Genomic DNA, 25,777 nt, shown 5'->3' with positions numbered 1-25,777 from the left:
TGGAAGAAACCTTGCATGTGTACAGTCTTTTCATCGTGCCTACCTGCAACTCAATGTGTCATCTTTACGGTGGGTACGCATCTACCCTTTTCATAATAGTGTTGGTATTCCAACCTGGACTTTACACTGTGTAACAAAAGTTATTTAGTTCTGTTTTCTTCCATTACTCAGGGTGTATACATGGACGGGGAAAAAAAATTCCCGGATTTCCCGGTTAAAAATGCACTTTCTCCCGGATGAAAATACACTTTCTCCTGGATGAAAATACATTTTTTCCATGTTAAGTAACAATATACCTTTCCTCGGAACTGTAAAACTTATCAATCCTTTCAATGGTTGTGGTTTTATACGCCGGCGTAGAATTTCCCGGCACTTTAGAAAACTAAACTCACGGGGAAAAAACACATTTTGGAAAGATGTCTGATGTGCAGCAACATGTACACTGCATATTTTCGTATTACGAAAGTATAAATACGAATTCCACCAAACACCGCATGTTACTTTCCGAAGGATTGAAATCGAGACTGTGATGTGCTTTTGTAAGCCAGTCATAGCTCATGTCAAGCCATCTTGCCAGCCGATGGCAGCAGATATTCAGAGCATAGGACACGTGATGTAGTCAGCCAATAGCGACATCACTGTAAAGCAGCGCGAACACACAGATAGGAAAAGGTAATGGTTTAAATTAATATACACAGCGTTGCTACAAGAAAAGAAAAGCTTTCACATATAATGTTGGATTAATAAGCTGCAGGAGAAGCTAAGCCTTCACACATAATGTTGATCTTTTTTGCGCGTGTTACACTTTAAGATACATCACACAAATGTTCCAGTAAAATTTTTAACAACGACATAAATGTCTGATCCTCTGGCCATCCTTAAAGATTTGATTTTTGAATGAGAGTCAAATGCTCTGAGATTTAACAAATTCATCGGACATTCGCGCACAGAGTTCATCTTGTGTAAAAGGAAATTTACTTTACTTGAAAATAACGCTTTTCAAACACCCATTCAGAATATTTTCCCGCGACCTGTTAGATTTGTTTCAGCAGTTGCACCAGATGACAGGCGTCACCGCGCTTGCGCAGCTATGACGACGCAGGAAGCCCGAACGTTCATACATGTAAAACATTAAAAGATCTTACATTATGTCATAAAAGAAACAAGACATACTCCAAGAGCACAGGAATTTTGTGAACCATACTAAAATGCATAATTCGGCTTAAAGTGCACATTCGTATGTCCAGATTCAAATGAAAATTTTGTTGGAGTACCAGTACCGTATTATCTCATGTTCGGTTCTTTATTATAGCATAATACCATACGTGCTAGAAAATGAAAACGTGAACTTGAAAAGCTGTGAACAGTTGAAACTAGCCAATAGTGTGGAATTAAACACTTCGTTTGAAATAACTTGGCCTCAGCATAAAAGATTAATAAAAGTAGTTTTCTTTAACAAACCAACAAAAAATACTTCATTGTTCTGCAAGGCGATTAACGCTTGCCTGTCAGAAAGGTGGAAACAAAATCTGAAACTAATAACATATTTTAGCCTTCCGTAATTATGTGAATGAATTTTAATTCATTTGATAGCTGCTGGCCACAGAAATCCGTTTTGTTTTCATTTGACGTGAGAGCAATGAACGAAGAGGAAACAACAAAATCACTTAAACATGGGTCACATGGAGACTACCATCTCTCCACAACAACTCAGACTGTTCTGTGCATTATGTCCGGATCTATGATATTTCCAAACCGGGACAATGTTAGATAGTGGTGCTCACCCTCCCTCGAACATTTGAGGCAGGACGCCAAAAATTTAAAAAAATAGACTTTTCAAAAAATCTTCATTTTGTAGCGCACATCTTTCTGAACAGTCTGATACATAAAACATATACGTTTCAGGGAACGTAAGACATGTTATTTGGTCTAAGTGTGCCGAAGTGAAGTGCCACACCTCTTCACACAGCATTTTTCTATCGCACGTCTCTGTATTTCGCACTGTGAAATTCAAACGTGTAATATTTTGTAATGGGTGTCATCAAACTATATTCAGGCCAGTGGAAATCTAAAATGTCCTCTGTTGCCTCTCCTGCCCCAGTTGGCCGGTTTGACATCCTGCCCCACTTAAAATAATAAACTCACAATTAATAGCGGATGGAATTATTTGTAACTGGAAGAACAAGAATTCTTTAGAAAATTTGCACTCTTTATTGCCTATTAGCTAATAACTTGCTGTTTTGTGTGACATAAAATTAAATATAAGATACATAAAATCAGTAAAGACAGGAGACAAGCAAGACAGTACACATTTCTCTAATCTAGAAGTCCTAGCATTTTTTTCTCTCTAATCTTGCTACAACTTTACATGGTGTGCTTTCCTTTCTAGGAAAGAATCTATTACCTCATCAAACGAAATGTCGTTGTCTAATACTAGAAAATCTATTAATACGATTAGTACCCAAGACTGGTGTGGATTCTCGATTTGATTACATGTATTTTGTCACTGCCTGCTAGATAAAACGAAATAGGTCTGCCTAATATTCTAGCAACTGTTACACACACCAAATAAACGAGACTGCACAACAGAATATAATTCACGAAGTACCAATATCAAATGCCTATTAGGCCTACTACAAGCAAGAAATTTTATGTTAGTAAATAGTTTCACATTTCATTCATACTCTCTAGCTTCTGAAGCATGAGATCAAAAAGTAGTAGTACAAAATTTTTATATAAATTTGGAATCGTCATATTCTTCCGCAATTTGTGGGAGTCCGCGTTTCTTCTCCTTCCTCATTCTAACAAACAATCTTGTCATCACTAATTCTGTAACTATTCCTGCCAGGGTCAAACTTTATTCTCTGATTAACTTCACAAAACCTGCCACAGTCACTGGTTTAGTTATCCCACATTTATTCTCCGGTTAGGCATTATTACATGTTTGTACAACGCATTTTCCTTGCTACCTCCAGAATAGAACTTTAGCGGCTGCTAGCCGGAGACTGTATAACTGGTCCTTAGTAGTGTAGCGGTCTGGCCAAAAACTTTCTGTCAAAATTTCATTTTCTTGGATCACTGAGAAGACAATACGTAATCTTTGTTGCCTGTTATTCCTGTTAGTCGATTATTTCCACTCTGGTGGTACGAAACTATGGAATTTGCTAGTAATTATAACAACGCTGATCATTTGCAAACCCAGTCAACCACATAAACAGTGATTGTCATTTACCCTTACGTGTGTACGAAATTGTACTGCAGTGTCAAAGAAGTCGACAGCGTGTATTGCACATAGACCCGTCCCCTTTTGTTTGCAGGAAAGTTTATTTCTAGATACGACAGGGATTCCCCTGGCAGAGACATCACGTACACTATGCACACATTCAAAAATCAACTAACGATTCAATCAGAAATCAATATAGAATTTGATCAAAATGTTCAAAAACCAACAGGGATGCGTTCAAAATTGTATGAGTAATCGATAGACCAACGGGCCCTGGATGCTAGGCACTTTGTGAAACAAGGTATTTTTACTCAATAATATGAATTTGCCCCCCCTCTCCCCCCTGAAATTGCCACCCGAGGCAGATACCCCGGTTTTCCCCCAGCCCCTAGTTCCACACCTGTTGGGCATACGTGAATCTGGCAGCTCAGGCGCACCAGTAAAATTGTTTCGGATAGCATCTGGCTGCTTGCTGCTATTGCTTATACAGCTAACTGCCAAACATCTGTAGCCAGAAGCGGGAGAAGGTACTACTCATATGCAACTCAACTGCATATGCGCATAAGCTCGCTCGCAAATGCTCGAAAGAATCTAATGTAAACAATTGTGATGTCATGTTCATCGGAGGCAATCTGTTGTTATGCAACACTGCATAGTCTTCCTAAAGCCTTTGACACATTTTGCTGTTGGCAGACGCTTTTATGAGCACTGTGTTTGTCACTGTGTATGGCGCATTTCCTTTCCAACTAAAGTTTTACTTTCATTCATGTTTTATTGCTGCAGTATTATTCTTCGGTAGTGAGATACAGTAATATTCTTTGTTAGAGTATTCGTTCTTACCAGTCAAAGTTACAAAAATTTAACTTAAAACTAAAACAATGAAAAATTCCTGGGTTTTTCCCGGTTTTCTCCAGGATGAAAAAATTCCTGGGTTTTTCCCGGATCTCCCGGTTGTCCTGGGTCATGTACACCATGTTACTACATGAAGAGACCTAATGCACTCACACCAAACATCCGTATCACACATTCCTTTGTATGTAGCCATGGATAACAAATATACTTTTTTTTTTCCGGGCACAAAAACGTACAATAAGAGATATGTGGTGTGAACTCAAGAACATCCTGCAGAAGCCTGTTTAGGGAACTAGTTAATACTAACTACAGCTTCCCAATATATTTATTCCTTAATGAAATTTGTCTTTAAAAATATAACACTTTTTCAAACGAACAGCTCAATTCATGGAATCAATACTAGAAATAAGAATAATCTTCACAAGCATTCAAAGTTACTTACTCTTGTACAAAAAGGTATGCATTATTCAGGAACACACATTTTCAATAACTTGCCAGTAGCCATAAAACGCTTAACAACCAATGAATTTCTATTTATGAGAAGCCTAAAGGATTTATTGGTGGCCAACTCCTTCTACTCCATTGATAAATTTCTCAGTAGAACAAACCGATTTGTGTGTGTGTGTGTGTGTGTGTGTGTGTGTGTGTGTGTAAGTACGTAAATAAGTACAATCTAACTTCTGAACCATTTTAGTGCAGTAATGTGTTCATTTTAACATTTTAAATAAGTATTGTACTAGTTCTATTACATGTTTGTTACCTTATAAATAAAATAGAAAAACACTTGTTTACATTTTAAATTCAGTGCATTAATGCGATCTTAGTAAATGAGTGTTTGTAAAATGATTCTTTCATATAGTTTTCATTTTAAAAAATGATAATCATTCCACTTAGGACCTGTGGAAGGTACATTATCTTACTTGTTTCATTTGTAAATATTTGTCATGTACTATTGTTTTTCTGACATGTTCTACATCCTGGAGGACATCCTCACTATGGATCAATTGGAATGAAAGTAAATCTAATCTAAACTACTCTGGTTTACAAGACCTTCCATTCCTTTGTGGAAACTTATGACAGGGATGGACAGAATAGAGTTTGAATTATATGACATTTAATTTTGTCTGACAGGCAGTAGCTTTAGTGATGTGCCAGTTTGATTTGGTCATTAGCAAAAGCTGCTGTCAATAAAAATACTAATACCACATTTGATGTACAGCATAACTTTCATCACTGATTCTGCCTGTAGGTCACGTAACTTAATGGATTTAGGGGGCAGAAACTTATCTCCCCTCCCACCAAGATTTTGGAGTGTGTAAGTATGTCGTATGGTCTAGTAACAAAAGCCTTTAGTGACTACAAAGTGATTCTTCTAATATGACCTTTACTGTCTACAAGTGCACAGCATACTGATAACACTTGCACTCTACATTATTTATAACCTGTGCAAGGAGTCAAATTCTTTTAATATTTATTTTGAGTCAAGAACAGAAAAGCTGATGTATGTCAGTTACATTTACACTACTGAATTAATGCAAACTGCAGCTGTCAAGCTTGTTCTTTAAATACTGCGTCAATCCATCTATGTAACAGAAAAGCATTCAACTTCAGTCCGATGTGACAGTTTCTTTGTTAACTTCACACAAATTCATTAAATATCATACAGAAAACAGAAACAATATTTCCTTTAATAAGTAACAATACTGAGAAGTGAAGATGTTTAATACTAGTTCTGTTCATTGCATACTTTTTCCAATACTTGGAAATGTTCAACTACGCAAATCATCGTGCCAGTAAAATAGGTAATTCACACATACCCCTGATGTCATGACATGGTCCTTGAATTCTTCCATTATTGTGTTTGATACAGTCATATCTTTGAACATTCCTTCCAGTTTTGATGTAAACTGACACCCGCACTCAGTCTGTGAACAAAGAAAGATTGCAACAATTTCCAAAAGGTAATCTATCTATCTCTCTCTCTCTCTCTCTCTCTCTCTCTCTCTCTCACACACACACACACACACACACACACACACACACACACACACACACACACAATTTAAAATATAATACTGACAATAAAATAACTAAAATTCCTACAACAAGAAATGTGTGTACACTAAGTATTACATCACATTGCTTTGAGACAGGTGCGAATGTTAAAATGAAAGAATGTGAGGTATGTGGCCAATCCAGAAGCATGTTAGGAGGACTGTCTCGCCTTAGTGACTGGAAAGAGCTACACTATGATTGGGAAGTTGGCTTCACCAAATGTAATTTCTTAACCCTCACTTATAGATAGGCGCTGTATTGCTCCCACTGACACTTAAACCTGTGCCTCAATAGCAATATCACTATATGTATGAGAACATCTAATGTGTGGTATGCTAGTCTCTTTTTGCTGTGAACTCTATCAAGTCTTCATTGGTTGAATTCCTATGTTCTCCAAAACATAGCCATATAATACCTCCATGCTAATCATCTGTACATAGGAGTGTGTACTAGTTTATTGTCCATTATTGTCACATGCACACAATGGCTTTAAGTGCATGCCAGGCACTGGAACAAGTGGGATTTCATAGTGTAAATGTGTATTACCTGCTCCAATGTCCTCAAGCTCACAAAATATATGCATCTCAGATGCAACTTATTTACTAAGTGGATAGTCAAGAAACAATGGGAGCAATCAGCATCGCTGCCAATATTGTTCTCCTGCTTGGGCTCATTAATATATATATATATATATATATATATATATATATATATATATATATATATATATATATATAGGTAGCTAAGAGTTTTCACAGACAGGAGAGTTTGGATGCACAAGAGCATATAATTACTTCCCACTGAGAATTTGAAGCCAGTTCACTTCTGCACTCCACTCCTTTAATCATCATCTGCAACTGACATTTAGCCGCTTCAGAGTTATAAGAGGAACCACACAAAGTGAAATCATGGACACTACACTTGAATCCTAACTAAGAAAATAGTGCTATTGGTGGCAATGGCTAAGATAGTACTGCAGAAGATACTACTGAGGGATTTCCTTCACCCGTTAAAAACTGACAGGTTTGCCCATAGTGACATCCAAAGTAAAAATAGAACAGTAATGGCAGATGATGAAAGACATCATCAGAGGTCCAAATAACAGTGTTGTCAAAGAATATTATTCACTATGTAGCAAATGAGATATCTAAAAAGATACAACAGAAAACTTCCAGGTGACATCTGTCTAGGGAAGACTGTTGTATATCCATCTCTGAAACTAAATTGAATACAACTAAGAAGCACTCAGGACTGGAAAATTCTGCAAGGTGACAGTTCTCTAAGTTAACCAAAGCCTTTCCTACCTAATTATGATGGCATAAAAAATATTTAAACTTGTATGAGCCTTCCACAATTTCAGAATAGTATTAATGAAGAGGCTTAAGTCTCTTAACTCCTAGGATCAAACATGGTAAGAAAAATTTCTTTCATTGTCCTTATGGGGATATCATAAAATGGTGTAATGGGTGTACCTACAATTAGTATTTGCATAATGAGTCACAGATAAGGAAAAATCCAGTACCCTCATTTTTGGAAGAAATACCCCAATACCTCTATTCAGTGGAAAAAGAGAAGCACACAAGGGGGAGAAATTGAGGAAGAGCAGCAGTCAATAACTATATTGGAAATGGCTAGCAGTAACACAAGAAGAAATACAGATTAGATTAATATACTTCTAGTGTCATCATCATCATCATCATCATCATCATCATCATAATAGACTGTGCCCTCGATAAATATGGAGAGTAATTAACTATTATCTACTGTGATAAACCACCTAAACATTGGCTTGAAGTAATCTTCAAAGATAGAGCAAACCTAAATATAAATCCTCAGATGCAGTTTTCGTAAAAAACTCTCTAAAATATGATTCAAGTGTCTTTATCACTTTTTTGGTTACAAAAAGAGGAGGGAATGTATAAAGAGGAGGAAGAAGGGTGTTGGAGGAGGAGGAGAAACAGGTTAGGTGTGGAGACACGAGAGTTAGTGTGGTGGAAACAAGGAAGAAATGTGGGACTGGAGGGAAGTGAAAGATTGCTGTTGTAACTAGAGAGAATCAGAATGTTGGGGTAATCTGATACAGTAACTGACAGTCAAACAGTAATGGGTAATACACAAAAATAAGTGAAGTCACATTACATACACTATGCACTTTTGATGTATCTAATTCACCACAATCAATGATGAAGAGGTGTGAAGTGCATACCTTTTTCTGCACAGATGAGAAGCTTAAAAAACCAGAGTCATTTTACTTGATAAGGTGTTCCACACCATGAAAATGCGTAATTTATGACTAAATCCATCCACTTCATTAACACACTATTTTCATTTGACACAGTCACAAAATACTACAAAATGTTAACCAGTATCAGCCTAAGCACTACATTTCATTGTGATCACAATTTGCTGCTTTCATTTTACAGTTCTGATGATGGCCACTGTAAACTGATACTAGTTAATGTCTAAGTGTTTTGCAATTATGTCAAATGAAAATAAATGGTTCACTATTTGCTCAGTCATATTCTTGAACAACAAAATGTCATTCTTTCTTGTAATCTGTCCGCTTCAATACCCCACTACTGCCTAAAGGAGAACAATTAAAGGCTACTCAGTGACCATGAGAATATCTTCTTGAAAATTCCATAAACTCTTTGTCCTCTTATATAATCAAAAATGGCTTTAATATCTTTCCTCTTAGCAGTTTTTTTTTTTTTAATTGCTTAAAGTACTGGAAACCAATTGGTTTACAAACCACACAATTTTAAATTTCATAAAGCTGAGTTATAATACTACAGTATCTGATGTGTTACTACTGCTTTGCAGAACTGGGACAAGAATTTTCTGGCCTAGGGCTGCTCTGTCTTCATCTGTAACAGTTATGGGCAGTGCAATATATATCGCATCACATTGTGATACTACTGAAGACAAACAAGAAATGTAGCTCTGAAAGCAGCCCTTCCCCAAATGAGATGAGTGATATGAGGTGCCAAGCATGGGAAGAAAAGAAGCTTAGAACCAAAAAGTTATAAAATATTCATCAATGCGCTCCATTTTACAGTGCTGCCACTATATTTTCCAGTGTCATCAGATGCATATACAGTAAAAACTGATAAGTCTAAAAAAAATTCTGAATGGTTCACTATAGACAATTAGTCACTTGAAATTCAGAGTACAGAAACAGAGAATGACTCTTAAAATAGAAGCAGACGTACAGAAAATCACTGTCTTTGCATATATGTTTGTTACAATGCTGACTACAAAGGGAACAGCTTAAATTAAGAAAAACACACAAGCTGATTTCCTTTGATACTTACTCTCTTATTTAGTCTGTTTGTTGATATACTGAAACGTTCACAAAAAGAACTACCTGAAACAACACAAATACTCTGGACACTCCAGAATCTTTGAAACGTTTACCAGTGTTCTTTCTGCATATAAAGATGTCATGTAAGTACCTAAAGAAGCACTAACAAAATTTCTGGGATTTGTTAACAAGAACATAAAGAACAATCATTCTCCAACCTGATGATGTTCATAAAATACAATGTACAAAATATTTAGCTGTATGCATTGAAGAATGAGTACACAGTGTGTGTCATGTGTTTATCATTGCACTGCATTAGTACTATGTCCATTAAATCTATCAATGTCTCCTAAGCTTTACTTTAACTGCATACTCTGTCATCTCAAAATTTATCACACCATACTATGAGGTGCTACCCTGAAGGACCCTGTAATGTATGCGTAGCTTGTGAAGTCCAGCTAGTATGACGAAACACAACCAGGTGGTACCTTGTACATTCTTTGAAAGTCAGTGGCTCAAACAGCTATAGGCTAGGTGGTCGCATTTGGTTTTTATGGATATTTTTCCATTCTGGTGGCTTGCGTATCTTGCAAAACTGACAATGATGGGTGTCTGGGAACAATATGTGCGCATAAACCTCTGTTACAGATTCTGAAAAACCACTACCTGAAACACATGACATGCTGAAGCAAGCATTTGGGGAAGATGCCTTAGATCACAGCCAAACTTATGACTGTTTTAAATGTTTCTAACATGGCACAACATTGTTTAATGACAATTCCCATTCATGACAGCCATCAACTGGCATTATTCCTGAAAAGTCACTACTGTTTGGAATACAGTGCTGGAAGATCGCAGGCAGACCAACATGGATGTATGCAATATCATGGGGCTGCATTACAGAACATGTCAGAGGATTTTGTCCGATGAAAATAGTGCATAGGTGGTTCCTCCATCACGACAATGCAAGGTTACTTGCTGCATTGATCACACAGGAGTTTCTGTCGAAAAACATACAGTTGCTCCTCATCCATGAAATTCACTCAATCTGGCACCAAGTGACTTTTTTATTCGCCAGAATTAGTCTCAAGTTAAAAATCAGAAGATTTCATGCAGCTGAGGAGATTCAAACAGAATCGCAGGTAGTACTACACAGACTCGCGAAAATGCATTCCAAGGAGCATTCAGTTCTTGTAAAAACCATAACCATTTTATATGCAATATTCTACCCTTTTACTTAACTGTAATGAAACAAACTGAGCAAAAGTTTCAGAGATCCAGTAAACTGATAGGTCATAATTCTATACGTGAGGCTGGACCACCACCACCACCACCACCACCACCACCACCATCACCACCAGTTGCTTCATTACTATCTGTCCCCTCATCACAATCCCTGGAAGTCTTCCCCTGAATGTGCCTGCGGCAAAGAGCAGCAAACAGTATATCCACATAACATTTGAATGTTCCCTCAAGAGCATTCAAATAGTGAATGCAAGATCTTCACAATTTTTCTGTGGAAGCTTCTAACTTGACTTCAGGTCTGGAATTAGAGCTATGAATCGATTACAGACTTGATTGTATATATCTGTGTAGAAATGTATATATTTGTTGTAAATTATGTGTAGCATTTCTCCTGTCTTCATATGATAAATAAATCATTTACCAGCCATCTCCTCAGCACCACTCTTGTGTCTCCTAACCACCATCATCCGTCTCTTAATTTTTATCTTCCCTCTCCCATCCCCATCCCCAACCACAACCATGTGCAAAGGCAGCTTTTCTGAAATGCACATGTTCATTATTTCTAGTCCATTCTATCTCGCATATATCTTCCTTTCCTTAGCTATTTCCATGGTTTTGCACTTCCCTTATGCACTATCTTCTATGCATTTCACTTAGCAGCATCCTATACTGCCCCCATGTAGGTAAAGATAAAGGAGTGGCCAAACATCATCTTTTCAGTCTCAGCTCTGCTTACAGCTTCACGACAGAATTACCCATGTGCATGGAGACTCTAGCTAGAATGAATGCTGTCATTTTCATCATCATAAGGGCCCAGCACCTTATGTGATGGTATTGAGGATACAACACCATAGCTAGCAAATTGGACAGGTGGTGTTATACCCCTGATGTGTTAAAGCCAGTGGCTGTGTCCTATCTTCAATGTCTCTGTGTCATTTTTCTACAAAGTAACACAATACCACATATGTTGCCCACAATATCCTAAGCTAATTTGACACAGAGGCAATTCAACTGTTGTCCTGACCAGCAAGTTCTATTGATCCATCATCTAATAGGTTGGCAGGAGGTTGGTATTGCCAGCACTTGCTAACCACTGTTATTGATTAACTCTGACATAGGGATTGAGGAGCAAGGAATAACATACATTTATCTGTCATCCAAGTTAAGATTAGCTCAAAAGTACTGCAGGATTAGCCCTACTGTTCGTGCCAGAAATGGCAACTATTTGAACTAAACATCAACCCTTGATACCACCAAATCACCTGCAAATTTAACTGTGAACTGATGCTACTGTACTGTACATGCGCAATAAATACAATTATGTTATTTGCTACTTCCTGGGATTGTAATTTTAATGCAAGGTATACTGAAGTATAGTGACAACACACGTTTTAAAATGTTCAGGACTGAGCAGCTTGCAATATTAATTTGCATTTATGGATTAAGATAGGTTAGATTTTTCTTAAGACACATCTAACACACAACAGTGGTGACTGAAGAATCATACTGGCTAGTAACCAAACAGTTGACAAATCTCTCTCTCAAATACTTTTGGAGTAAAGACTATGGAAACACAGTAATATTGTTCATTTACAGTAAATGTGAGATATGTAATTAACAACAAAAAGACTAACCAAAAAGATATATTTATATCATTTAACACAGCACTAAGAGCATAAATGCTTTGCAAGTGAAGAAACTCATCAAAAAAATGGTTGATTTGAATGAATATCTCTCTCTTTATTTTCCCATGAAACGGCTCATCAATCATTATGGTGAACCTGCAGTGTAACATCTAATTTGCAGTGTAATGAACTCTGGTATTTTCACATCCACAAAAGTCATGTCACTAGGTGTAATTTGTTACATGCACAAAAGCTCACAAAACTATTCAGGATTCAACCTGAGACTTACATATTACTGAGCTCATTTGTATTGAGTTCCTCTTCTGTTTCCCTACTTCACCTCACTCCCCATCATGCCAACAATTTTCAATCATTATACATGTGCTGTCTGTTTCTTCTTCTACTATCATCGACTGTTTCATATAGCAATTCTCTTTTTATCATTCCTTCTTCTGGTGAACACACAGTCTGTGATATTTCTGTTGAGAAGACTGTACATCTTATAAACCACACTTCATCTTCATAGTAAACAGATCTGATCATCCTACTCAAATCCACTCTTGTGACCACCCTCTATACCACCCTACTTCCTTGCTACCTCATCCCCACGAATCACTTTTCTCAGTCTTTAAAAAGTCTGACTGTGTAAACTACTACAAATGTACTGCAGCAGAATAAATAGAAAAGAATGTGAGTCTCCAGTGCAGAGTTCTGTGGAAGCAATAGGATTACTGTGTAAATATGAAAGAGTCTACTCTTACTACAAAAGTCTCCTCAAACGGCGAAGCAGTAATCAGAACAATTCCTTAATAACTTAATTTCACTGCACACAATACTTGTCAAAGCAGTTGTACCATCAAATGGGGTGAAGCTGAATCGATTTTCGATTTTAAACTTAAATATTTCTGAAATAAATAAAATCAATATATATTGGTTTTAATTTCAGAGCATAGGTACTGAGCCGTAGTAATAAAATGTTTGGTCTTTATTACCTTTTTATCTAACTGATCAGGAAAAAAAAGTGTTTGTCAACTTCAACCCACTTGGGGATGAATCTGACTGATTATATGTTTTAATATAATAGAGGGAAACATTCCATGTGGGAAAAATATATCTAAAAACAAAGATGATGTGACTTACCAAACGAAAGCACTGGCAGGTCGATAGACACACAAACAAACACAAACATACACACAAAATTCAAGCTTTCGCAACAAACTGTTGCCTCATCAGGAAAGATGGAAGGAGAGGGAAAGACGAAAGGATGTGGGTTTTAAGGGAGAGGGTAAGGAGTCATTCCAATCCCGGGAGCGGAAAGACTTACCTCAGGGGGAAAAAAGGACGGGTATACACTCGTGCGCACACACACACACACACACACACACACACACACACACACACATATATATATATATATATATATACATACAGACACCAGACTGTGTGTGTGTGTGTGTGTGTGTGTGTGTGTGTGTGTGTGTGTGTGTGTGTGTGTGTGTGTGCGCGTGTGTGTGTGTGCGCGTGCGTGCGTGCGTGCGTGCGCGCGTGCGAGAGAGTGTATACCCGTCCTTTTTTCCCCCTGAGGTAAGTCTTTCCGCTCCCGGGATTGGAATGACTCCTTACCCTCTCCCTTAAAACCCACATCCTTTCGTCTTTCCCTCTCCTTCCCTCTTTCCTGATGAGGCAACAGTTTGTTGCGAAAGCTTGAATTTTGTGTGTATGTTTGTGTTTGTGTGTCTATCGACCTGCCAGCGCTTTCGTTCGGTAAGTCACATCATCTTTGTTTTTAGATATATTGATTATATGTTTTGTGATACTAGCGGATTCTTTATGAAACTAGGGTGACTGAACTGTTCTGAAACTTTAGCAATAATTGAAAAATAAATCTGACATTTAACAACAATACCACAGTACCATACAAACGAAGTTTAAGGACAAAACATGTAATCACAATTTTGCTTTATGAAAAAAAGTTTTCACTGTATATTGAACCCTGACATGTCAACTTTAAAAAAGAAAAAGGGGGGAGTGGAGGAGGGGGAGAGGGGGGGGGGGAAGAGAGGGAGGGAATGTCCCCATCTTCAAAGTATTGAATTTGGGCAACTTTTAAAAATATTTGAAACTGCCCCCCCCCCTCCCCTCCCTTTCTCAGCCAACTTCACCATATTTGATGGTAATATGTAATAATAAATATCGTGGCTATATTTCTTCAGTTCATGCATTTTACTTTTATAAGCACATGGTATTTGCACACTGACAATTCTTACAATCTCAACTGTATGATGCAACAAGCTGAACTGCAGCCTATGTCACATATTCATACATCAGTATACTGCTGACTCTTGCAACAATCATGTCCTCACCCCAAAACTAGACTTTTACATACAACTGTTGCTGCAGCCACTGTGTCACATTGTCGCCTAGTTCTTTAGGTCACATTCTTGTTATTATCATATTGTTCACAAGGAAACCGCTCATTCAACTTCTTCCCAAGCTTCTCAGGTGGTCAACTTCACCCAGATCCTACCAAGAATTTGAGAATTTGTACACATTTGAAAGTTTTACTCATGTGTTAGTAAAAGGAAATTATAAAGGATTAACTTTTGTTACTGATCTATTTGTCACTGTGAAGGCTCAGTGGATGATATACATAGGACTTAGACACACTGAAATATTTTGTGTCAGTCACATGAATAAAAGTTTTAGCTCACTAAAAAAGCTGAAAGATCTGTGCTCCTGATAACAATTAGTATTCAGATACAGGTTCAGAACACTACACATTTGGTCACTGTCGTAAATTAAGAACTTTCACGCAGCAAATATAACAACTAAAATAACAGAGTTTTCACTGCCAATGCATAGTTATTTAACATAAAATGTTTCTTAAAACTTTTTAGGCAACTTCACCCCAGTGGTCAACTTCAACCCATTTGACGGTATGTATGCGCTTTTAACCCAACTGATACAGAAACACACAATGTAGCTTAAAGAGCACTTTATTTAAAATTGTGTGAATCTACATTAAAACATGTACAGAATGAAGTCTTCATCAGCACAATTATAAAGACGAAGATCATGTATCCGAATCAACATTCACCTCAAACTGCTTCCTCCTCAGATTTAATCAGCCTTCATTTCTTTGTAACTTGCTTGTTAAAAGGTAATCACAGTGGGTAGATGCTTTTCTCTGTGAAGCAAAGGTGCTTGTTTGACAATGGTATATAACTTGAGCCCTCTATAATAGCTATTTCAAAATAATTTCTAACTGCTCTGATACTGATTGAGATTTTTCAGTTAACTGTAAAGGCTTCAAAAGAATGAGTGAACAGATAAAGTCTTAAAAGATGAATCATTTAATTTTATTAGTAAAACCAATCACAATTTCACAAATAAACCCACATCTTATCACAAATTATCACTTCAAAAGAAGTTCAAAAACAGAAGAAGTGAGCGAGTCTATGCTTTACTGACAAAGTGATAGGACTCTACTTACTGTAGCTTAAACACACACACAAAAAAACTAAATCACTTATTAACATGCTCAACTTGGCTCCTTTAAGCCTGTGTAAACAATAACATACAAATATATAATGCAAACAATGACAACCACTATGTGGGTAGCATTACTGTTTGCATACCATATCTATCAATTATTACATCATCCCTGACTGGCATGCTGTTGTTACCCTCATTTACCTTCAGATATAAACTTTTCATAGTCTATTCAATGTTGCACCTGCATGGAATCACTAAATTTCATATTCTTGAAAATAGTCTTTTACTCTATTTAACCTTATATGTGCAAGCCTGTGTTGCAGACCTAATAAATTTAATACTGCTACCAATAGGTACATTTACCCCACTGGTAGAAACACTGTTTGTATTCACAATAATAAACGTATAATTTTACTAATATGCAAAATATTGTGTGATAACTGTACTCTAACAAATAATTTTGCTTGTCACTAAATAAAAATGCTTAATCTCATTTGATTACTTTATTTCTTTTCCTTAAAAAAATGGATGCACCTAGGTAAGGAACCTGGGCACCACTAACTGCTTATAACATGTAATTTGAAACTAAACTGATAATGAAAGGGGTGTGCAAACAATGACCAGTGACATTAAGCAACATTTTAAAACATAGATTAGAAACTTTGTTCACTAGACAGCCAAGACCATAAAACCCCACAAAACTTGTACTGGAAGTGGTATTTCACAAGCACACTTAGCCAAGCAGCGAGTTTAAAGCGTCAACCACAGCATGGGACTGCTAGTACATGGATGGGACATCCCACATACAAGTTTGAAAACAAGATTCTAATTATAAAGTTGCGAGTGTGGCATCCGATTTCTGTCCAAGTCCAATTTGTGGGGGGGGGGGGGTCCCAAAAGGATTATGGAGCAGGCAGAATGTGATGTGTCACCACCACTGGACCTGCATGTACTTGCACTCGTACAGACACAAACCAAAGTGTGCTGGTTCTTGTGTACATTACAACATATTCTGTGCTGTGATTCAGTGGTCACCTGAGCAAAAGGTCGCATACAGTGAGTGATGCCTGTGCAATGGAATATATTTAACGCTTACCATGATTGCTGTCAGTGGTTGCTCCGAGACAGGCCACATACAGTGTCGCAGTGGTCTCTCCAACGATGGGCTATGTATAGTGTTTTAGCAGTCATCCCTGTGACAGATCGTGTCTCGTGTTACTGTGAATGCCTTTTGCAACTTTTTCCTGTCTCCAATAAATTTAAGTTTTGTGAGCAGTTGTGTCTTATGTTCCATAGCATGCGTGTTGTCCTTCAATCTAAACCGTCACAAATCTGTATCATACTTAGGCAGATCACAGTGATTTCATCCAGTCTCCACTGTCAGTGATAAGTATGTCACTGCCAGCCTGTCAGCTGTCTTTCAGTTCCAACCACTTGTCTTCCCTGCAATATGTGGTTGAACACGACACAGACAGGAATGAACAGAGACAGGAACAAATACTGGTGCTTCTTGTAAATATATCAGCACAAGTATGAAGTGCACTTACACACATGCTGCACAAAGCATAATCAGAAAATAAGATGGAAGTATTAACAGCAGAAGGAAGTATTGTTTGTCCAACAGATGGTTGGAAAGGTAAGTATATGTCACTGCTCATTACCTTTACAACTGCGAGCGGACACACTGTATTCATTTTGACATGCTGGCACTGCTACTGGCACTGAATTATTAAAACAATAGTTTATCTATGTGGGACAATTACTGCAAATTTATGCTGGAACCTGAGTTCTAATTAAGATTTCCTGTTTATCTGTGAGAAGTCACATTACCATTAGGCTATCCAAGGCGCCACCTATCTTTAATTAAACTCTCAATATCAATCTTCAACCCTAATGCAAAAAATTCGACGTTCACCTCTATTACAAAACACTTATTTGAAGAAGTTGTTCTACACCGAGCACAGTATCACTCTAAAGAAACAGATTTGGTTGATATGCCAAACCCCATGATCATAAACACGGATGACAGAGCAAATTAAAAAAGTTTCTGGAGCTTTTTAACACAGCACTGTGCCTCACAAATTGTCAATCCAGTACCCATCATCATATGATCAATTGCAATTATTGGTAGAAGAATGCTAAAGATCAGACAGTGTACTAGGCCTCAATTATATAAAGTGAAATATTTGATGGCTGTGGTATTCAATCTGGGTGTTTTCCCTTCACTAGCAGGCTTTGTAACAAAAAGGGCAGCAGGGAAGTGTTGAAACAAAACCAGGCATGGAGGGTGGGGTGGGGTGGGGTGAAAGGGAGGGGGTGGACAGTGAGCATGGGCATTCTGTATTTTCTATGATAATACTTCCTTTAGTTACTACCAGATAGCAATGTGCATGAATTTTAATTTCCTATATATTGGCATAATAATAAAACACAGCTGAATCGAATATCACTGATTAAAATGAAATTTTGATTCCAGTTACTTTATAAATGAGTTCAGATAACTTAAAATAAGACATGTTAATATGAATGCAAATCGACAAATCAGAAACTGACTACAAACATGAAAATTATTCTACATACAGGAAAGTGGACGATTTTCCTACAGAAAAAACTCCCCCTTATAATGGACCAAATATAATGACGTGATGCACATGTATTAATTTGTCATTATGTTAAAATTTATCTACATGAAATAGTACTATCACAGGTCACAGACCTGAGAGAGAATTTATTTATATGTATTTTGTGGCATCTTTTGTGCAACAATTGTAAATGAACTTTTTCCAACTTTGAGTTAGTTGCAAGCAGCTACAAAAATGTATAAACTGTTATGAGTGTTGTATAACTTGGGGTGCTAGGTTATCTCCGATTCATTGTGTGTAACATATAAAATTATGTATGATTTTACTTTTGCTCTGAATTGGGCCACAGTGTTCCATGTGTGTCACAATGTTAACTAGCTAACAGTTTTCTGTTAATAAATCCCGGATATTTAACAAGATATAATATTTGTCTTCAACAATATCTCTGAGATAATTACCACAACAGATAGGCAGCATTCAGGCAGTTGTAATCTGCGAGGAATGGTCATGGTTTCACACCTGCTTATGGTTCGGCTTTATATATGGGGAATTTTTGCCATTTAAATTGTTACATCAATTATAAATTTCCTACTTATGCAGACCAGCGATCATACAGAACACTACATTGTACGGTAGTCACCAATGTGTCTGAAGTGCTGAAGTGCTCTGCTAAATCCTTTTTCAAGTTCCAGCATAAAAAAAAGCAGTTGCAGTGGCGTGGAGCATACACAATTCTACAGCAACCGTTTGTTAACGTTTCCACCTCTATGAGGTACCGCAGTGTGGGTCTACAAAAACAAACTGGTATCAAAGAAGATCTTTTTATTTTGTTGTTGTTGTTTTTTTTTTTGTTGTTGTTGTAGTCTTCAGTCCTGAGACTGGTTTGATGCAGCTCTCCATGCTACTCTACCCTGTGCAAGCTTCTTCATCTCCCAATACGTACTGCAGCCTACACCCTTCTGAATCTGTTTAGTGTTATCGTCTCTTGGTCTCCCTCTACGATTTTTACCCTCCACGTGGCCCTCCAATACTAAATTGGTGATCCCTCGATGTCTCGGAACATGTCCTACCAACAGATTCCTCCTTCTAGTCACGTTGTGCCACAAGCTCCTCTTCTCCCCAATTCTATTCAATACCTCCTCATTAGTTATGTCATCTACCCATCTAATCTTCAGCATTCTTCTGTAGCACCACATTTCAAAAGCTTCTATTCTCTTCTTGTCTAAGCTACTTATCGTCAAAGTTTCACTTCCATACATGGCTACACACCATACAAATACATTCAGAAATGACTTCCTGACACTTAAATCAATACTCGATGTTAACAAATTTTTATTCTTCAGAAACGCTTTCCTTGCCATTGCCAGTCTACATTTTATATCCTCTCTACCTTGACCATCATCAGTTATTTTGCCCCCTAAATAGCAAAACTCCTTTACTACTTTAAGTGTATCATTTCCTAATCTAATTCCCTCAGCATCACCCGACTTAATTCGACTACATTCCATGATCCTAGTTTTGCTTTTGTTGATGTTCATGTTATATCCTCCTTTCAAGACACTGTCCATTCCGCTCAACTGCTCTTCCAAGTCCTTTGCTGTCTCTGACACAATTACAATGTCATCGGCGAACCTCAAAGTTTTTATTTCTTCTACATGGATTTTAATACCTACTCTGAATTTTTCTTTTGTTTCCTTTACTGCTTGCTCAATATACAGATTGAACAACATCGGGGAGAGGCTACAACCCTGTCTCACTCCCTTCCCAACCACTGCTTCCCTTTCATGTCCCTCGACTCACAACTGCCATCTGGTTTCTGTACAAATTGTAAATAGCCTTTCGCTGTAGCACCACATTTCAAAGGCTTCTATTCTCTTCTTGTCTAAACTATTTATCGTCCATGTTTCACTTCCATACAAATACTTTCAGAAATGACTTCCTGACATTTAAATCTACACTCGATGTTAACAAATTTCTCTTGTTCAGAAACGCTTTTCTTGCCATTGCCAGTCTACATTTTATATCCTCTCTACTTCGACCATCATCTGTTATTTTACTCCCTAAATAGCAAAACTTCTTTACTACTTTAAGTGTCTCATTTCCTAATCTAATTCCCTCAGCAACACTTGATTTAATACGACTACATTCCATTATCCTCGTTTTGCTTTTGTTGATGTTCCTCTTATATCCTCCCTTCAAGACTCTGTCCATTCTGTTCAACTACTCTTCCAAGTCCTTTGCTGTCTTTGACAGAATTACAATGTCATCGGCGAACCTTAAAGTTTTTATTTCTTCTCCATGGATTTTAATACCTACACCAAACTTTTCTTTCGTTTCCTTTACTGCTTGCTCAATATACAGATTGAATAACATCGGGGAGAGGCTACACCCCTGTCTCACTCCTTTCCCAACCACTGCTTCCCTTTCATACCCCCCGACTCTTATAACTGCCATCTGGTTTCTGTACAAATTGTAAATAACCTTTCGCTCCCTGTATTTTATCCCTGCCGCCTTCAGAATTTGAAAGAGAGTATTCCAGTCAACATTGTCAAAAGCTTTCTCCAAGTCTACAAATGCTAGAAATGTACGTTTGCCTTTTCTTAATCTAGCTTCTAAGGTAAGTCGTAGGGTCAGTATTGCCTCACGTGTTCCCATATTTCTACGGAATCCAAACTGATCTTCCCCGAGGTCCGCTTCTACCAGTTTTTCCATTCGTCTGTACAGAATTCGCATTAGTATTTTGCAGCCGTGACTTATTAAACTGACAGTTCGGTAATTTTCACATCTGTCAACACCTGCTTTCTTTGGGATTGGAATTATTATATTCTTCTTGAAGTCTGAGGGTATTTCGCCTGTCTCATACATTTTGCTCACCAGATGGTAGAGTTTTGTCAGGACTGGCTCTCCCAAGGCTGTCAGTAGTTCTAATGGAATGTTGCCTACTCCGGGGCCTTGTTTCGACTTAGGTCTTTCAGTGCTCTATCAAATTCTTCACGCAGTATCATATCTCCCATTGCCTCTTCATCTACATCCTCTTCCATTTCCGTAATATTGTCCTCAAGAACATCACCCTTGTATAGTCCCTCTATATACTCCTTCCACCTTTCTGCTTTCCCTTCTTTGCTTATAACTGGGTTTCCATCTGAGCCCTTGATATTCATACAAGTGGTTCTCTTTTCTCCAAAGGTCTCTTTAATTTTCCTGTAGGCAGTATCTATCTTAACCCTAGTGAGGTAAGCCTCTACATCCTTACATTTGTCCTCTAGCCATCCCTGCTTAGCCATTTTGCACTTCCTGTCGATCTCATTTTTGAGACGTTTGTATTCCTTTTTGCCTGCTTCATTTACTGCATTTTTATATTTTCTTCTTTCATCAATTAAATTCAGTATTTCTTCTGTCACCCAAGGATTTCTACTAGCCCTCGTCTTTTTACCTACTTGATCCTCTGCTGCCTTCACCACTTCATTCCTCAAAGCTATCCATTCTTCTTCTACTGTATTTCTTTCCGCCATTCTTGTCAATTGTTCCTTTATGCTCTTCCTGATACTCTCTACAACCTCTGGTTCTTTCAGTTTATCCAGGTCCCATCTCCTTAAATTCCCACCTTTTTGCAGTTTCTTCAGTTTTAATCTGCAGTTCATAACCAATAGATTGTGGTCAGAGTCCACATCTGCCCCTGGAAATGTCTTACAATTTAAAACCTGGTTCCTAAATCTCTGTCTTACCATTATATAATCTATCTGATATCTTCTAGTATCTCCAGGGTTCTTCCATGTATACAACCTTCTTTCATGATTCTTGAACCAAGTGTTAGCTATGATTAAGTTATGCTCTGCGCAAAGTTCTACCAGGAGGCTTCCTCTTTCATTTCTTAGCCCCAATCCATATTCACCTACTATGTTTCCTTCTCTCCCTTTTCCTACTCTCGAATTCCAATCACCCATGACTATTAAATTTTCGTCTCCCTTCACTATCTGAATAATTTCTTTTATTTCTTCATACATTCCTTCAATTTCTTCGTCATCTGCAGAACTAGTTGGCATGTAAACTTGTACTACAGTGGTAGGCATGGGTTTCGTATCTACCTTTGCCACAATAATGCGTTCACTATGCTGTTTGTAGTAGTTTACCTATACTCCTATTTTTTTTTATTCATTATTAAACCTACTCCTGCATTACCCTCATTTGACTTTGTATTTATAACCCTGTATTCACCTGACCAAAAGTCTTGTTCCTCCTGCCACCGAACTTCGCTAATTCCCACTATATCTAACTTTAACCTATCCATTTCCCTTTTTAAATTTTCTAATCTACCTGCCCGATTAAGGGATCTGACATTCCACGCCCCGACCCGTAGAACGCCAGTTTTCTTTCTCCTGATAACAACATCCTCCTGAGTAGTCCCCGCCCGAAGATCCGAATGGGGGACTATTTTACCTCCGGAATATTTTACCCAAGAGGACGCCATCATCATTTATCCATACAGTAAAGCTGCATGCCCTCGGGAAAAAATTACGGCCGTAGTTTCCCCTTGCTTTCAGCCGTTCGCAGTACCAGCACAGCAAGGCCGTTTTGGTTAGTGTTACAAGGCCAGATCAGTCAATCATCCAGACTGTTGCCCCTGCAACTACAGAAAAGGCTGCTGCCCCTATTCAGGAACCATACGTTTGTCTGGCCTCTCAACAGATACCCCTCCGTTGTGGTTGCACCTACGGTACGGCTATCTGTGTCTCTGAGGCACGCAAGCCTCCCCACCAACGGCAAGGTCTTTGGTTCATGGGGGGGGGGGGGGGGGGTATTTTTATTATTATTATTATTATTATTATTACTAATCCTGTTTTCTCAGTTTACAACAGGAACTTGAACAGAGCAATACAACGGGCTTTAATGAACTACAATTTAAAAATCTTAGTCTCCATTTAATGAAATTCAGTGAGTTAAACTTGACAACAATTAACAGACTGGTGAACTAAATGCTGGTGTAGCCATCTAATTAATTACCAGAATTATTTCAAGTAAATCGAATATTGCTTTTTCACTATAAAAAATGTTCAACATGAAAGGAGTTAGGATAGATTTTGTGCTGTATATACTGTTACATGCCAAAATAGTATCCCCAGCAGATACTAAAACTTTGTCCAAGTTCTACCTTGGCAGCTCACAGAAGGCAAACCGCTTGTGTCACTGACCAGTAGACTGCCACCTAGGGGCAAATGCTGAGTGAGTTGTAGCAAACACAGAAGCTTTCACAGCATGGAATATCGACCAAGTGCCGAAGTCTGCAAGCGAAGCATATCATAATGAAATCCAAGATATACTGTCATACCAGAGACAAGACAGAGTTTCTTAAGGAAGGCTAGGTACAAATCAACAATAAGATGATTTCTTTGTTGATCTGAGGGAGGGAACCAAACAGCGAGCATATCGGTCCCATCGGCTTAGGGAAGAATGGGGAAGGAAGTTGGCCATGCCCTTTCAAAGGAACCATCCAGGCATTTGACTGAAGCGATTTAGGGAAACCAAGGAAAACCTAAATCACGATGGCTGGACGCAGGTTTGAACTGTTGTCCTCCCGAATGAATCCAGTTGCTAACCACTGCGTCACCTCCCTCCATCAACAATAAAATAAATATGCAGGAGACAAGACAGCATTAAAGAGCCTATGAGAGGTGAAGCTGTGAAAAGTCTGAAGTCACTAGGAGTGCTGACAGCGAAGGAAAACCATGACACATGATGACATGGCCATCCCCATCGCCGTAGAGCGCAGGAAGCGCCACCCTTCCTAATGAATGTCTCATTCCTGTTGCCGAGTGCTGACTACTACTGACTGCCCAGCACATAGTCTCAGTCTTTGTGTCAGTTACAGCTAACCAGTGAGATGGGAGGCTATGGAGGTCAACCCTCAGCATGCCTAACTGTCTTTAATCATCTATGGAACCACAAGTCTGGCTGGAAGGACGCTGTTGCTGCCAGCCACACTGCCAACTTCCGAAGTCACACTGATGTGGTACAGAGGCTGCCATCCCATGACCTGCATTACTCAGATCCTGTCCATCATCTGCCTTCAAGTGGCTGGACACCACTGCTGCTTATCTTGTTCCTGGGGTAGTGCAGATGCTGCTGGCTCCTGTTTCCTAACAGGGGACTGAGAGCTGACCCCTGCAAGCCACTGAATACTTCAGGTGGACCTGACTCAAGACTCCTGAGTGCAAATCTTTGATGTCCATAAGAGTACTTCGAGATCGATACACAGGGCCGAAGCCTGCTGGATTCTATGGGTCGATGGCAACCGTGACATTGCAGCTGCCACCCGACGCTTCAAAGCACCAGTGATACTGCGAGTTGATTGCACGCCAGCATTTCGCTGCTGATGAGGCACCACTCTGCCAGCTCAGCTGGGGCGCAACTCTTTGGAAGACAATCCTATATTTGTGCCTGATAAAGGCGTTATTGACACTAATTTTTTCATGGCGCTCTTGTGCATAATCAGTCCTCACCACAGCATCCTGCCCAATGCCCTCCTGACAACTACAGGAGTCTGGGACCACACCACTATTATATTTTATGTTTTATTAGTGCAAGTAATGTAATTCATGTATGTTTGTGTTGTTCTCCATCCGATCTTGGGAACTTCACTGGGAACTTGGTGAAATCGCACAAAGCTGAGCAGCTGGTTCATCACTCAAAAGTCCATTCTACTGCAGAATTTAAGGTCAGTCGAGAACATTTTCTCATTCTCTCTTAATATTCTGCATGTACCACCTTCTCATGAAGTCTTAATTTTTATAGGATAATAAGCTTTATCACTTCACTGTCAGATAGTGTAAATCACCGTCCTCTGTACACAAAGTGTTTCTGCATCAATTTCTGGATTGTGCAATGATTCTTACTAACAATTAGTTATCACTATGAAAAATTAGAGAAGGTTTTAGCTATTAGTGAGGTTATTGTCAAGACTTGTGCCTAGCATTATGAAGTGCAACACAAACAAGAAGCGAATATCCAAAATCTTAGTAATATTTCTATGGAAGGTGAGACAGCTGAGGTTCAGAAGAAACCGTGGATCCACTGGCCAAGATCCTTTGACAGCACAGACAGTCTCACAGCAGTCTGTAGTGGCAAGGAATGTCAAAAGCGTAGTCTCACAACAATCTACTTTGTTAAACCAACAAACTGAGATGGCTACTCGGTAACCTCAGTTAGAAAATACAGTCTCAAGTATCTCACAGTAGGATGAATTAATTCAATTACACCAAGCTCATGAAACAATTCATGATGAATTACAAAAGGTAACATGGGAGATGGAAGAAATCTGAAAATGACAATGTATTGTCGAAATGAGTGTTAGTCAAATAACAACAACTTTAAATAACAATTCTTCTGATTACAAAGATGT

The 25,777-nt window shown here is 38.3% G+C and overlaps 1 protein-coding gene across 1 annotated transcript in view; it reads right to left on the bottom strand.

Moving 5' to 3' along the window:
- LOC126236758 (cullin-3) overlaps positions 1-25,777 on the bottom strand; it is a 297,410-nt gene that overhangs the window by 69,497 nt on the left and 202,136 nt on the right. Inside the window, exon 9 of the mRNA XM_049946298.1 lies at positions 5,893-6,000. Coding sequence (XP_049802255.1) covers positions 5,893-6,000 — 108 coding nt within the window. The remainder of the gene's footprint in view (positions 1-5,892; positions 6,001-25,777) is intronic.

This window comes from Schistocerca nitens, chromosome 2 (assembly GCF_023898315.1).
Source record: "Schistocerca nitens isolate TAMUIC-IGC-003100 chromosome 2, iqSchNite1.1, whole genome shotgun sequence".
NCBI lineage: Eukaryota > Metazoa > Arthropoda > Insecta > Orthoptera > Acrididae > Schistocerca > Schistocerca nitens.
The sequence above is the reverse complement of the archived record's forward strand: the minus strand, read 5'-3'. Positions and strand labels throughout refer to the sequence as shown.